Here is a 15,823-nt window from a genome sequence, read left to right as displayed (position 1 = left end):
TGCCCAGGTGGATGGACCTCGCTGCTGGCTCTACTGGCCGCCTGGGCGGCTCCCTCCTCGGGTCTCCCAGGGCCCTTTCCGCCTGGACCTGGGGAGCAGCCCTTACCAGCCTGGTTAAAAGCAGCAACAGCCCTTTTCCTGGCGCTGCTGGCTTGGAATCTGTCAAAATCTAATTCATATGTGGTTTCACCTCCTGTGTCTTTCCAGTTCTGGAGTCATGCTTACTCTTCACTGCTTTTTTTGCCTAAGCACCCTTCCTGCCTTCTCCCCCACTGCCCACTGCACATCACGCTAGGCAGAAGTTTGCCAGACCGAGCCCAGTGTCTGGTGGAAGGGCACCCAGCGAATCTAGGACATGATCCGGACTAGAAGTCAGCTCTCCTGAGGCTTAGCCTCTCGGGGTCACAATTCAGAAGCCTCCCGCTGCCCTCTGTGTTGCCCCTTTGGGGGGGTCATTCAGACCAAGTGTCCCACTGAGGGCTGAGAATGTCCAGTTCTTGATAAGTCTAAGTCCAGAGAGGGTGTGGAGAAAGGGAGCCCTCCAGCCCTGTTGGTGGGAATGTAAATTGGTGCAGCAGGTATGGAAAACGGGAGGGAAGTCCCTTTAAAAACTATAGAGTTACCCCACAATCCAGCAATTCCACTCCTAAGCACATACCTGGAAAAGGCAAAAACTCTAATTAAAAAACATACATGTACCGCAGTGTTCATAACAACACTGTTTCACAATAGCCAAGACATGGAAACGATCTAAATGTACATTGACAGATGAATGAATAAAGAATATATGATATACATCTACACGGAGTAGTGCTCAACCATCGGAAGGAATGAAATGGTGCCATTTACAGCAACACGGATGCGACAGAGACGATCATACTAAGTGAAATAAGTCAGAGAAAGAGATGTCATATGATATCACTTAAATGTGGATTAAAAAAATGGTACAAATGAGCTAATTTATAAAACAGAAGTAGACTCACAGACATAGAAAACAAACTAATCATTACTGAAGTGGAAAGGAAGAGAGAGGGATCAATTAGGAATTTGGGATGAACAGATATGCACTGCCATATGTAAAATAAACAACGACCTACTGTATAGCACAGGGATCAGTATCTTGTAAAAACCTATAATGGGAAAGAATCTGAAAAAGAATATATATATATATATGCACGCAACTGAATCATATAAATAAATATACATACAACTGAATCACTTTGCTATATACCTGAAACACTGTGAATTACAGTAATAAACATTGCATTCAGTTCAGTTGCTCAGTTGTATCCGACTTTTTGCGACCCCATGGACTGCTGTACACCAGGCCTCCCTGTCCATCACCAACTCCCAGAGTTCACTCAGACTCACGTTCATTGAGTTGGTGATGCCATCCAGCCATCTCATCCTCTGTCGTCCCCTTCTCCTCCTGCCCTCAATCTTTCCCAGCATCAGGGTCTTTTCAAATGAGTCAGTTCTTCGCATCAGGTGGCCAAAGTATTGGAGTTTCAGCTTCAGCATCAGTCCTTCCAATGAATATTCAGGACTGATTTCCTTTAGGATGGACTGGCTGGATCTCCTTACCATCCAAGGGACTCAAGAGTCTTCTCCAACACCACAGTTCAAAAGCATCAATTCTTCAGCCCTTAGCTTTCTGTACAGTCCAACTCTCACATCCATACATGACCACTGGAAAAACCATAGCTTTGATTAGACGGACCTTTGTTGGCAAAGTAATGTCTCTGCTTTTTAATATGCTGTCTAGGTTTCAGTTTTAAACATTGCATATTTAACTATTTTAAAAAAAGAGTCCAGTGTCCAGTCATGACAGTGAGTTGCCCGGGGTCACACAGGGACTCAGCATCAGAACTCCTGGGTACTCTGGACTCAGTGTGGTGATCTTTCCAAGATGCCACTTACTGGATAGGGGATATGTGAGCCCCCCACCCTGACTTCTGCTTATGCAGGGTCCCCCTTCCCCTCAGAGCACCACGTCTTGGACGCCACTCCCGCTTCCTCTCTATCTAAAAGCCCCCATTCAGGGATTTCCCTGGTGGTCCAGTGGCTAAGACTCTGCTCCCAATGCAGGGAGCCCAGGTTTGATCCCTGGTTGGGGAACTGGATCCCAAATGCTGCAACTAAGATACAAGACAGCCAAAAAAATAAGAGAAAATCCCCCATTCAGGCCATGTCTGGCCCAACTCTCAGCTCACTATGAGACAGGAAAGGAAAGCAGCTCAAGCCAATCCCAGAATTTGAAAGGAGGAATTTGGTGGTGATGAGGGCAGTGCTATTTTTTTTAAGGAGATATTGGTGGTGGGGATTTCAGGCATTACGAGAGGGCCAGAAAGGGGCATTTGGGGACAGAGACTCTGGAAAGGATCCCGTACACAGGACTGCTCCCTTCTGGAAGCCTCCAGCCCCGGCTCTCAGCTCTGTCGGCTCAGGGTTCCAGGTCAGCGCCCGGCTCCGTCTGCTGCGCCATGGGCCATCCGCTGCCTTCCGCCGGGAGGACGTTACCACGTGCTCTCGCTTCGGGCTGTCCTCCGGGCCCTGCGGAGGCTTCTCTCTCCCCGTATGTTGTAGGTGAGCTTTGACGCATGCACTGCTTTCTCCTCGGAGCCCAGGCCGTCTCAGAGTCTCTGGTGCCTCCCCTGCTCTGGTCCCCAGGGGTGGGTGTGAGAGATGCTGAGCTCAGCCTCCTGGCAGCGCTTCGTCCCCTCCTGCAGGCGCCACAACACTGCCTGGGAGGGCAGCAGCCCAGAGACAGCTCAGGCCTTTCCGGCTGGCTGGGCATTGTCCCTGAGCCCTGGAGGAGGGTCCCCAGCCTGTACTGTCCTCAGGCCTCCACAATCAGCCTCTAGAAGAAGCTGCTTCATCCAGGGCAGCTTGCCATCATCATCAGTCTGGGAGGAACCAGATTCACCTCACTGGCTCTGAAGTCAGCCTGTTTCCATCTGCACGGCCACCTTACACAGCTGACTGTCTGCTCTATGAAGTCAGAGGCTGAGCCTTGGGCCTCTTTGTCCCCACCAGGGCCTATCGCATAGCGAGTCCGTGCTTAGTCGCTTCAGTCATGTCTGACTCTTTGTTGGACACCATGGACTGTGGGCCACCAGGCTCCTCTGTCCATGGAATTCTCTAGGCAAGAATACTGGAGTGGGTTACCATTCCCTTCTCCAGGGGATCTTCCCGACCCACGAATCGAACCTGGGTCTCCTGAATGGAAGGCAGATTCTTTACCGTCTCAGCCACCAGGAAGTGACACCTAGTGCTGAATAAATGTGCTGGATGCATCCATCAGTCAATGAGTTGATGAATAAAAGCTCGACTCGTGGTTACTTTTCAGCAGGAAATTTATTGGGTATCTACAACAGTCCGTGTAGAAAGACCAACTAGTGTCAGGTTAGAAGGATAAACTCAGGAGCAGGCAGCCTGGGTTCAAATTCCAGCTCTGCCACAAGGCTTTGGGCAAATTATATAACCTCTCTGTGCCTCTGTTCCTTTATCTGGAAAACAGAGGTAATACTAAAGCACACCTCGAGGGGTTACTGTGAGGAATAAACAGTGCGGGTAGAGTGTGTATATGATAAGGATCTGCCAGGTAAAGAATGCTCAGAAAATGTTGGTCATTATCACTCACAGCAGAATTACTGCAAGAGCAGCATCAGTGGCCCACACTCTGCACGAGGTGTGGGGGAATCCGGGGCAATCCATCATCTCCACTCCCACCTTCTACGGCTTACAGTAGAGTTGGGAGACAAACCCACGCAGGAGGCAGTCAGTTAGAGCTGCCAAGTGTCGAGGAAGATCCCCCCAGTGCTGGACTACATACCCCATGGCATGTGGTGGGGCTGGGAGAGGGCTAGGCGGGTGGAAGAGGCATGTGGTTGTGGGGCTGTCCACCAGGGGGCAGCACGCCACAAGGGGCATGTGGGCCTCACCAGTCAAGACAGGAGATTGTGCATCATGCAGTCTTCCCTGCGTTTCAGGGTTTTCAGCTTTTCAATTCTACTCTACTCCCAGAGGCTATCTTGACAGAAACAGTTTCCTCCAACCCCATTTGCTGAGTCTGGGTGGGAAGGAAAGAGGGATGGGGGAGTTCCCAGGGGCCCCTCTTTGGGCCCAGAAAGAGGTCCCAGTTGAGCTCTCCAGCAGCTTCAGGCTGAAACTCTCAGCAATGACCATGACCCCCTGCCTTAGACTCCAACCTGGAGGACCCTGCTGATCTAGACATTAGTTTGTGCCTGATGCACACAAGTGGGACAGCCTGGACCTAGGAGGAGCCAAGGTTTAGGCTGAGTCAAGGTTTTATAAGAAGTGATCAGAGGGAGGAGACAGGGAGCACGTGCCCTCAAGACTAAAAACCTTCTTCAGCTGTGGCCTCACGTTGCCTACTCATGATCCCATCCCTCGTACATGGAGACTTGAAATTCCCAGAAATCACCTGGCATCCCTCCTTCTGGATAGTCCTTCCCATCCCCACTTCCACCCACAGCCTTGCTTTTCTGCCCAACCAACTCCTATTCATCCTGTGTGAGCCAGGTGTCACCTCCTCTGGGCAGTCTTCCAGCTTACCCATGGCTCAGTGAGTGCTCTCCCCCAGGCTTCCCTAACACCTTGTCCCTCTCCCTCCCATCTATGCTCTCATACGTGGGAACCACAACCATCTGTCATTGGTTGTCTTGCCAGTGAACTCCCCTAGATTAAGCAATGGGTCTCAGTCGTCTTCACCTGCCTGGTTCTTGGCATCTTGCCTGGCATTGGGTCGGCATCAATGAAAGTTTAAGGAATGAGTGGAGAAGCTGGGCCTGCACCACCCAGAGAGGGAGGAAGAAGGCAGAAGCAGAGACCAACATCAAGAACAGCTGAGCTCCCCTCCCCACCTCACCACACCAACAGGCTCACCTTGGCTGGTGAGCAGGACCAGGGTTCTGCCTCACCTCTATAGCACCTGGGATAAGATGGGAGCCAGGTATCCTTGCTCCCTGCCCAGCCCTCCTTTCTCCCCAGCAGGAGGGGCTGCCTCTCAAGCATCCCTGAGAGCATGCCCAGAAGCAGGGGGAGCAGTGAGGCCAGTCGGAAGATGCAGGGTAACAGAAAGGAGCCAGGAAACTTGGGGGGCCAAATGCATGGAATGACGGGGACAGCTGTGTTCTTAGGGGAGGAGACTGGCTGAAAGATGCCTGCTAGGACCTAGGACTGGCTCCTCATTACAGTGAGGGCGATATGGTTTAGGTCTCCTCAAGTACATCGTTATCCCAAAGCTCCTTTGGTTCTTGAACATTGAGGAGCCCAGTGTATCACTCCATCTGATACTGGGTGTGGAGGCCAGAGGACCTGTGACCTCTATTGCCACGGGCAGATGGTTCCTGACCCCCGGTTTTGGGAGCCAGAGAGTTGTACGTTAAAGTAAGCTCTGACCCTCTTCTTCCACTCAGGGTTGCAGGGTGGTTATTAGTGACACCATCAACTGCCAGCCAATGATGGGCCAGTGACAGTGTCAAAGTGCTTCAGGGGGCCCTGAACCCCACCCAGGACCCCACCTAGAGTCACGTTCTCCCAACTCCAGGGCTCCTGCTGGCCTGCCTCTAGAGGGCACCCTGATCACCCCACTTCTACCCTTCAGGATCACTTTGGATCTTTCCCCAGTAGCTCTCTGGTCATGCTCCCTGTCTGTGAAGTGGCTTTGGCATCCCCCCTCCTTACCAGCCCACAGCCGCTAACCACCCAGACCCTGGTTACACTACACTCAGACTGTGGCAAATGCCTCCTATCGGGTCCCTCCCACTTCCAGTCTACCTGCCAAGGCTCCATTTCTGAATTCTAGATCTAATCAGGTAATCCCCTTGCTCAAACCTTCAATGGTTCCCTCAGTCAGTTCAGTTCAGTCGCTCAATTGTGTCCAACTCTGCGACCCCATGGACTGCAGCACGCCAGGCCTCCCTGTCCATCACCAACTCCCAGAACTTGCTCAAACTCATGTCCATCGAGTTGGTGATGCCATCCAACCATCTCATCCTCTGTCCTCCCCTTCTCCTCCCGCCTTCAATCTTTCCCAGCATCAGGGTCTTTCCCAAGGACTCAGTTCTTTGCATCAGGTAGCCAAAGTATTCCCTATGACCTGTCAAATTCATTCTAGATTTCTTAGCTTGGCATTCAAGGCCCCTCTGCTCAGGTCCCATCTCTTAGCCTTAACTCCTTCTGTAATGTCCCCTATGCTTACCATTCCACACTCACTCCAAGGCTCCAGGCCTGTTCCCTCCACCCGGGCAGCCCTCCCCAGGTCCCTCCACCTGCTGAGACCTCATCTACCCTCCCCTACCTTACCCTACCCACCCAGAAGTCCCCTACATCTGGGTATTCTCTCTCCTTCCTCCGAGCACTCCCAGGAACCTCTCCCAGGGTGTGAACCCTTGGAGAACAGCTGTCTCATCTGTCTTCTAGCCCCACTGTGTGCAGAATCCAGTGCTGGGCACATTAGGGGAAGAAGACATATGGGACGTGCGAATAAGCACTGACCTGTGCAAACATTCGGTCAGTGTTTATCAATCATCTGCTATGTGCTTAGCCGCCGGTGGCATCCAGGGCAAGATGGTGAACAAGGCAGATGTCTCTGCCTGGTGGAGTACAGATGGCTCCTGCTCTAGAAAGTGCTGAGGACTGACCGCAACTCCATGCACCCCCTCCCCACCTGCCCCAGCGTATCTAGGGGCTGCCTTGCTGGTTGCCTGGTGGTGAGCATTCAGGGAGTGCAGACTGTATACAACACTGGCCTAGGCTGGAGGTTCTCCAACAGCCCAAGTAGCAAGCACTTTGCAGTTGTGTCCGCCATCAGTCCAGGCCTGCAGGTCTTTGGATACCATCAGAGGTTATGTCCACTCACCTTCTCAGGGGCCAGGCCCTCCCTCAGGCCTCAATGCCCTCAAGCAGCTCCCAGGGCTGGGTAGCTCAAGGTGTCCTGATACTGTAGGAGCCGAGAGGGCAGGGCTCCCTGGCTGATTCTCAGTGCTGCTGAGTTCTGGATGAGATGGAAGACTGGGTGGACTCCTCAGCTGTCCTCTGACATGGGAAGGAGAGGGAGGAGGAGGCAGGGTTAGCCATTCCATCCCTGGTGCCTGTGGGTCCGCAGATCCTAGCATGCAGACCTGTCTCCAGCCAGGTGATGCCCACGCTTTTACCAGCCACACAGCACAACCTTGACCCCTCACAATGGGCACTGGCTGAAGGGCAGGAGCAGGGTCCTGGGGGTCCCATGCAGCTGCCAGGCATTGCCCTTTTCATTGCTGACTTGCGAGGAGAGCCCGGGACCCCAGGGGAGGAGCAGGAGCAGCTGGGAGAGCAGAGGTGGATTATGGACAGTGGGTATTTACCTGCTGGGACAGAAGCATTGTTAATTCTTACCTTCAGCATTTTAGCAGTTAGTATGACTGTGTCTGTGCATTCCAGCCTGGCCAGCCCTGCTACCAATGACATTGCCAAAGCAACCACGTCAAATCCAATTTAAAACCACATATTTTATTGATGTTCTTTACTGACAATATTCAGCCATGTGTACAAATATTACTCAAGCCCCACACCTGGCAACCTCCCCACCACCAGCCAGGAGATGACTCCCTGCATCATCTGTCTTTTGCTCCTTCACAAGGGCTGAGCCTCCAGGAGTTGGAGCATGGCAGGGCTGGCTTCCAAGCCTGAGTTTTGGGGTCTCCCTGCTCCTCTTCCACTCCCACTGCTTCAGTGTGGTCAGAACTGAGGGTGAGCATGCTCCCCCCCCCAATAACCCCTCCATCCTGGAAGCCTGGGAGCCCCGTTTCACCCCCTTTGCCACATCCTTCCCCTCCAAATGACCTGTCCTGCTGTCTAACGAGACAGCAGAGTAACCATTTTTCAGGGGGTGGGAGTCAGTGCATGGGGACAGCAACGGGATGCTCCCAGAGGCAGGGATCTCACCATCTTGTTCAGTGTTGTATACCAGTGCCTGATAGAGACTTGGCACATAGTTGGTGCTCAATAAATACAGCAGGAGGCATGAATGAATGCATGAATATAAGAGGGAGAAGTATGAGCGGGAGGCACTGTTACTACATCAGTTCTCTGGAGGCATGAAGGCAGAAACTTCCCAAGCTCTGCTCAAGAGCTCAAGGTGTTGTGAGGTGTTGTGCAGCCATGGTCAGGGTCGCTGTGACCACCAGCTGGACGCTGCAGAGTCTGGGCTTCAGCAGGCTGGATGGCAGAACGGCCTTGGGACCCAGTCAGGAGGGATCATTTGTGTTGTCTCCACTCCCTCATATAACCCAGGGGTCTGGTCATCTGGGCCCCGGAACGCACAGCAGCGCCTTCATCCCGAGTCAGTCAGGGTTGGTCTCCTATTTGCACCCCTATATTCTGCTCCCCCCTTCTTGAGCCTCAACTCTTCCTGTCTCCCTCCTCGGAGTTGAGCATCCCCTTCCAGCTTTGCTTTCCCCACCACTGCCCCAACCTGCTCCGGAAATGGCTCCATGCCCCTGATCTCAAATGCTGACACCCTCAACTAGCATTAATACCCAGTGGTCCTGAAAGTTTGCATCATGATTTTCAGACCCCTCCCTACCTGCCTCATCCTCTATGAAAGCAAATAACTCCCAGGCATCTCTGCAGCACGCCTTGCCTCCTGACCTGGCAAGGGGTCCTTTTGTGCTCAGGAAGAGGACACTGGAGTCGTGGGGTGGAAAGGAGCTTCCTTTCCCTGGCCCTGAGCAGAAATTCCTTCCACAGCACACCTATTAGATGACTGCCCAGTCCCTTCTGGAATACCTCCAGTTGTGGGACACTCATTATATCCCCAGGCAACCATTCAAACATTGAGCAGCTTTAGCTGCTAGAATGTCCTTCAGAAATAAGCCCATTTGCAACCCTCATTCTCAGTCCTAAAATATTCCAGTGCCCAATCTCTGCGTGACCCTCTCTCCTCCTATTCTGACTCTATTTTCGTAACAACATTCCTCACCACCAGCCACCCCACACACACACAGACATGTACACGTGCCCTCATCTATGTGGCTGTGTAGTCACACACCTCTCTCATTCATCAGTATCTCCCTTCCCTTCTCCCTTGTCTTCCTATCATCTATGGAAGACCTGGAGTTTGGAGACCAATGGCAAAGGCTGGAAGAGTGCCAGGGAAAAGAAGCATCCAGCCAGGTCCTGGACTGGGCTGGGGGGCCCAGCTCGGGTGGGGAGGACAGGAGACAGCAGCTGGAAAATCTCAGGCTGTTGGCTTCTATCTCCCAGAGAAAAGGCCTTGCAACTTGGGGGCTGGGCAGCAAGCTACTGAGTTCTTTTTTCCTTCCACTGTCCACAGTTCCACAGAGACGAGGACACACGATCCTCCTTTCCCAACCTCACTAGCAGTTGGCAGAGCTGACTTGGCTGCCTCTCACCCGTGGTCATTCTAAACATTTTTGCCAGATTTCAGGCCTTTAGGGAGCATCATACCAGCAGTAAGAATCCGCTCCCCACTCCTAGTCTAGGGTTGAAAGGAAAAGCTCTAGCGGATAGCAATGATGACAAGAGACTTGGTAGAGAGTGTATGGACCAGGCAGAGGGGGAAAGCAGGCACCCAAGGGATGGAAACAAAAACAGAGGCCTCTGAGCAGTAATCAGCCACCAGGCTGGCTCATGGGGGAGCCTAGCAATGCCTGGGTGGCCATCTTTCCTCCTTGAGAACCAACACAGTTCTCTGGTGTTATAGACCAGGGATGGATGCTAGGACCTTACCAGTCCAAAGTTGTAGTGGGTCATGGGTGGAGACGGGGTGCTGTGGTCTCATGTTCACAAGGAGTCAAGACAGACACACACACGCAGAGGAGTGATGGGAGCACCTGCTACTTGTCCCGCTGCTTGCAGCTCTCGTTTCCAACATTGAACATGGGGACCAGCAGGCCCAACAGCCACCTCTTCCCGAAGACCTCCTGTAAGTTCTTGCGCCAAGGCCGGGACCTCACCGCCACCCCCTTCCGCACCTGGTGGCGGGTCTGCCCCCGGAGAATCAACAGCAGCTGATGGCAGCAGAAGCCAGCGCAGGCCAGGCCAATGGCAAACCAGAGATAAAGCATGAGGATGACGAACATTTCAGAACCGAGGACAGCTCCTGCAGAGGGCGGGGAAAACAAATTTCAGAACCGAGGACAGCTCCTGCAGAGGGCGGGGAAACACCAGACTCACTTTACATTCTGGCCACGTAGGAGACTGCGATCCAGGCAGGCGCTTTCCGCTCCGGAGAGAGGGAGATGAATGAGACTGAAACTACATTTTGTAGCAGTCTCAGCGCTGTGGCGAGGGAGAGGACTAGTTGTCCTAACTTTTTCTTAGTGCTGATGGCTTCTGAGGCGAGAGAGGAGCGCTGGGGACGTGGGGGAGAAGGAAAGGAAACTCCTATGGGCAGTGCCTAGATGCTAACCTTTGCTCAGGGTCAGTGCTTCCCATCTGTCTCTCTGCCTTCTCTTTGGGGGCTAGAAACAGGGAGAAGGGGGTTTTCTCAGAAGGAGAGAAGGGTGAGCTGAAGACCCTGGACAGGGAGATGGTGCTTGGGCAACTGTCTGGACTGCAAAGCCTGCTGACTTCGGAGCTGTGAGCACTGGCTGGGAGGATTCAGGAAAGTGACAGCATGATGGAGAACAGGGCCTCGTCATCAAGAAGAAGTCACGAGCTTCAGGGCAGTGCAGAGGATAATTCAATTATCAATGTTAAAAAGAGGACAGTATGGCCACTGGAACTTTCGACCAGAGCTGTCCTATCAGAGCTTGCTAAGGCTGGAAAAGGCCCCCAAGGTTGTCAGTCTAGCCCCCTGCCTTGAGCTGAACCTCCATTAAACCCCTCTAAATCAGCACTCTGCATGACTGGCTTAAACATCCACTGAGTAAGTGATTCACCATTCTCCTTCCGAGCTGGAGTGGTCGGTCCTTGCTAAGTTTGAATCTCCCAGCTCTGTGGCCTTTCACAAGTTTCTTAACCTCTCTGAGTTGCAGTTTGCTCATAATGTAAAGTGGATAGAATAGCAATAATTCCACAGGGTTGCATCATTCAGGGACACTGTGTGCCCAGTGGCCAGCATTCTGGTTCACACTCAGCTCAGCCCTCCCTGCTCAGCATCCTTCACAGATAAGGAGATTACCTCCAAAAGAGGCTCAAGTTTAACTCCTAAGACCATCAAGCTTTCTCCTTCTCCTTTCCAGGGCTTGGAGACCTGGCTGATTTACAACTTTGGCAGCCTCCACCTGCCCAGCCATCAGGGCAGTGGGCCTAGCAGAGAACTCAAAAGCCCTCCTCAGCCCCTCTCTCCTGCAGGGCAAGCTCACCACCACTCCCTCCAGTGAGATGCAAGTGCCTGCCAGAGACCCCACCTTACAACCTACTCATCCCTGCAAATCTCAACCATATACCTCCCTTCTCCAGTTTCCCCTGACCCCCAAGGACCTCTTCTCATCTCCCCTAGCTTCCATTTCCAGATTCCTGAGGGCTGGGCTTTTAAAACTTTTCCAATCTGAGCAATGCTGGACCCAGCAACCAAGAGGATGTGGATATGACTCAGGTTTGCTCATTAGCATCCCTGTCTTGCCCTCAGCCCTAGGAGATTTGATAGCAAGTTTCTCTTGGCAAACTTGGGGACAGATAAGTCCCACTGCCCAAGGGATGGGACGCTCAGTCCAGCTGGCTTGCACTGGGAGCAGGGAACAGCAGTGGAATAGGCTCACTTTGGGCTGTGCCATGCCTCTGACCCACTTCTTCCTCGTCAGGTTAGCTCAGGCAGCCACGTGTAGGATGAAGGACCCTGGGACCACGGTGCCCTCTGGGGTGCAGGAATGCTGACAGGCAAAGAGGGCCTGCAAGCTGGGATGTGCGAACATCAGAGCTGTCAACCACAAGCCTGCCTTGCAACGCAGCCTCAGGGACAAGCCTGGGCTGACGGAAGCTGTTTTCCACAGGCTTTTTTTCTGACACAAATCAAGGCATACAGAAAAGACCTTGTGGCCTTGCCTTGGCCCCTTGCAGCAGCTATAAAAGGCTATTCTGGGGATCTGTTTTCTCTCAAAATGTTTGAAGATGCCTAGCCTGGCCGCCTCAGCTCCTCTGAACTATTTAATAATAGCTCTGCTCCTTTTAGAAAATCACAGAATTTTCCTAATGGGTTGAAACGGTCACACCATCCAGTCTCTCCAGCCCGGTTTCCCACCAAGCACCTTTGACAGAACGTCACCCAGATCTTTAACATCCATCCAGGGATAAGAAGCTCCCTCCCTCCCAAAGTGGCTCAATCATCAAGAAGCAACTTCAGAGGGGCAGCCCCAGGAAAGCAGTATGGTAGGAAGAATATGGGCTCTGGATGCTAGGAGCCCTGAGTCCAAATCTTGGGTTTGATACTGTGTGTTCCAAAGCAACTTATCCTCGTTAACCTTTGGTTGCTGAGTCTTTAAGAATTATATAATAATACTTATCTTACAGACTTGTCCTGAGGATAGGCTGAAATAAGATCTGCATGGTGAGTAGCACATACAGTTTGCCCAACAAACATTAACCTTTTTATTTGTCCACTGGATTTTTTTGGCACCTACCACACTGGCATAGTTTTCCAAGTGCCATGAACACAGGTCAGATGGCATCACCTCCATTTCTCAGATGAGAAGAATGAGGCTCAGAGAGGTGACACAACCTGCGTGGTCCCATAAAGCCAAAAGAAAGAACAACTTCTAAAAATGTCACTGGCCAGTCCTTCTCTGGCACCAACTGAGGGTGTGTGGGCAGTAGCCATCTGAAGACCCATCCCAGTTTTCGCCCCCAGGGCCCACATTCGCAGCCATCCCATACTCTGGTGGCAGATCTGCTTTAGGAGCAGCCCCACAGTTGAGGACAGGTCAGCCTGGGCAACTTTGTTCCTTTTAACACCCTCCTATCCACCCAGCTTCCTGAGCAGATGAGAAGTCGGGGGGAGCCTCAACCATTTGTGTTAAGAAGTGAGGGAGAAGCTGAATAGGGGAGGTGTGTGTAAGGGCAGGGGAGAGAAAGGCTGGCAAGGGGAAAGATGTGTGTGTGTGTGTGTGTGGGTGTGTGTTAGTCGCTCAGTCATGTCTGACTTCTTTGCAACCCCGTGGTCTGTAGCCTGCCAGGCTCCTCTATCCATGGGATTCTCCAGGCAAGAGTACTGGAGTGGGTTGCCATTCCCTTCTCCAAGGGGAAAGATGAAAGCCTGGCAAAGGAGGAAGGTGAGATGAGACAGTTGGAGATTAGAAATCGAGGCCTCCTTTACTAGGGGGTCTGGCGAGGAGGTAAAAGATAGTGGGGCTTATTCTTCTGCTGGAACCAGGATCTGGGCCCCAAGAAAGGGACTGACTGGCTCTGTTTCCCCATCAGATTAAAGCAAGAGGTCTCTCTTCCTTACTTTCCTGTCTCCCAAACCTAGCACATATGGACAGTCCTCAAGGCCAGGCTTATCTCAAATCAAACCATTTCAACATCCTCCCTTAGGAAGCATCCATTTTTATGTGAATAAGACTACTTGGAAAAGGAAGTGTTATCAGGCTCTCTGGCTCTCCTCCTTCCTCCACCTGCTGTGCTCACACTCCACCCCCTAACCCACCCACCTGCCCTCCCCCAGCCTGGTTATTTCAGTCCCCGGCAGCCTCCCATGCTGGCGCCCGCCTGGGTCCAGAAGGCCCCGAGAGCTCTGAGTTCTGGGCCCAACTCAACCACCAGCCCTCAAGACAGCCCTCATTGCTGAGTCCTTCCTGGGCCTCTGTGTTCCCACTGCCAAATGGCACCAAGTTCTCTGTCTAAGGACTGGGCTACAGCCCCAACGAAAGACCAAGATGCTGCTTCCCCAGAGTAGAGCAGAATTTCATATGAGCATCCAGCCCAGACATACCACAACCATTTGGGGTTCTCAGTGGAAGTAGCTGTATTCTGTCTTTCTTTGTCCCTGAAAGGTCAGTGGGGGAGGACACAAACCATTTGTCCTGAGCTGTTGTGTGTTGTCTATAAAGACCTGGGAGGCAGGCCAGAGGCTGTCATTCGTAAATAAAGATACTGGACAGCCATTTGATCCCATCTGAGTCTGTTTCTTCATGAGAAACGGAAATAACATCATACACACACGGCTACCTGTCTATATATATATATATATATGCTACTGATTGTAAGAACCAAGACAGTCAGGGCCAGGGTGGGCGAAGTGAAGGAAATGAGGTCAGGGCAGATTTCAAGGCCAGGTAAGGTGGTAAGAACTGCCACCAGGGGCCAGGTCCCTTTGGGCCTTGATACCCCAGTCTCCTTGGGGTACACTTTACAAGGTACAGCCCTCACCAGGGTGCCTAGCTGACCCCAGTGTGAGGGCCCACACACACCTGACTCCTACAGGTGTAAGAGCCTCCTGGAGGGTCAGATGCCCCGCCAGTCCCATGACACTGGTGTGAAGATGGAGTCATTAAATATGACTACAACTCCAACCAGGGTGCTCTTTGCTCTGAGCCATCTGTAGACCGGAGAACAACCTGGTGGGGTCAAATATAATGGGTAGAAGGGCAGGACTGGCCCAGCACCCTGGTCAACCCTCCTGTAGTTGGTTGGCAAGATCTTTAGAGGCCAAAGTCCTTGGAGGAATGAGTGAGCCGGACTGGCGTCCAGGCAGAGGAAGGTCATAGCGTGGGGCTACCTCCAGGCTGCATGGAGGGATTGCCAGCACTCAGCCCTGCCTGCTACAGAGCAGATGTATTACCTGGATGGCCACAGTTCTATGAGCGCATGGACAGTGGCACCCAATGAGATAATGAATGAGGATGGGGGTGGAGAGAGAGGTTGCCAGGTGACATAGATGCCCTGTTAGTTTAAATTTCAAATTGATAACAAAACAAAACAAACAACAAACAAAAAAACTAGTATGAATGTATCCCCTGCAATATTCGGGAAATACTTGTAATGAAAAGTTAAGCATTGTTTTATCTGAAATTACAGTGTAACTGGTCATCCTGTATATTATTTGCTAAACCTGGCAAATGTAGGGTTGAGGTGGAAGGTGTCCATGTAGGGCCCAACCTGCCTGCCAAGGCCCACTCACCAGAGAAGAACTGGCTGATGGAGGTGGGAAGGAGCGTGAGGAAGGCCAGGGGGTGGGCGAAGGAGATGGACAGGACCGCGGAGATGTAGGCCACGCCGGCCACCATGGAGTAGAGGCAAGCCAGCGAGGTGTAGAGGCAGAACAGGATGAAGTTTCGCATGTTCCTGCTTCCGATGCAGTTGCCGGTGAAGAAACAGTGGTGGTCGTGCCTCAGGGTGACTCTGGCGCACACGCGGCAGAAGTGGGTGCTGGGCGGGGGGCACAGGGCCCTCCTGGCCTCAGCCCCCTGGCAGGCATCCAGGTCGTCCGGGGAGTTCTGGATGACCAGGACATAGTTGCCCAGGGCGTTGGCGGAGAGGAACAGGAAGAGCGCCCCGTGGAGCAGGGCGGGCGAGAAGAGGCGGGCGGCCGTGGGGTCCTCACGCATGCGGGGCAGAAACAGGAAGAGCTGCAGCACCAAGGTCACCAGGGCGATGCACAGGAAGTAGGCGGGGGCCACCACGTTGAGCAGCCTCAGGGCCAGCATCCTCGATCACATTCCTAAGGGTCCAAGGAGAGGGAGACTTACCGCAGTGTCCCGAGGGTGCCCTAGGGTGCTCCCCAGTTCTGTCTGTTCTGCTCCATGAAAATCCACGTCCCTTAGATCGCCCCTCCTCTTCTCCCTAACCGTGACCCAGCAGGCATGACACCCTGAGATCACCATGGCCTCTGGGGGCCAAGCCCTACGTCCTGGTG

At 52.7% G+C, this 15,823-nt stretch overlaps 1 protein-coding gene across 1 annotated transcript; it reads right to left on the bottom strand.

Moving 5' to 3' along the window:
- Positions 1-9,866: 9,866 nt before the first annotated feature.
- On the bottom strand, positions 9,867-15,614 carry ZDHHC22 (zinc finger DHHC-type palmitoyltransferase 22). Its single transcript, XM_005899951.3, has 2 exons — positions 15,089-15,614; positions 9,867-10,132 (listed from the first exon to the last, which is right to left on the bottom strand). Exons 1-2 carry the CDS (start codon positions 15,612-15,614, stop codon positions 9,867-9,869), a joined length of 792 nt encoding a protein of 263 aa, XP_005900013.2.
- Positions 15,615-15,823: the final 209 nt, after the last annotated feature.

Source organism: Bos mutus, chromosome 10 (genome assembly GCF_027580195.1).
Source record: "Bos mutus isolate GX-2022 chromosome 10, NWIPB_WYAK_1.1, whole genome shotgun sequence".
Lineage (NCBI taxonomy): Eukaryota > Metazoa > Chordata > Mammalia > Artiodactyla > Bovidae > Bos > Bos mutus.
The sequence above is the reverse complement of the archived record's forward strand: the minus strand, read 5'-3'. Positions and strand labels throughout refer to the sequence as shown.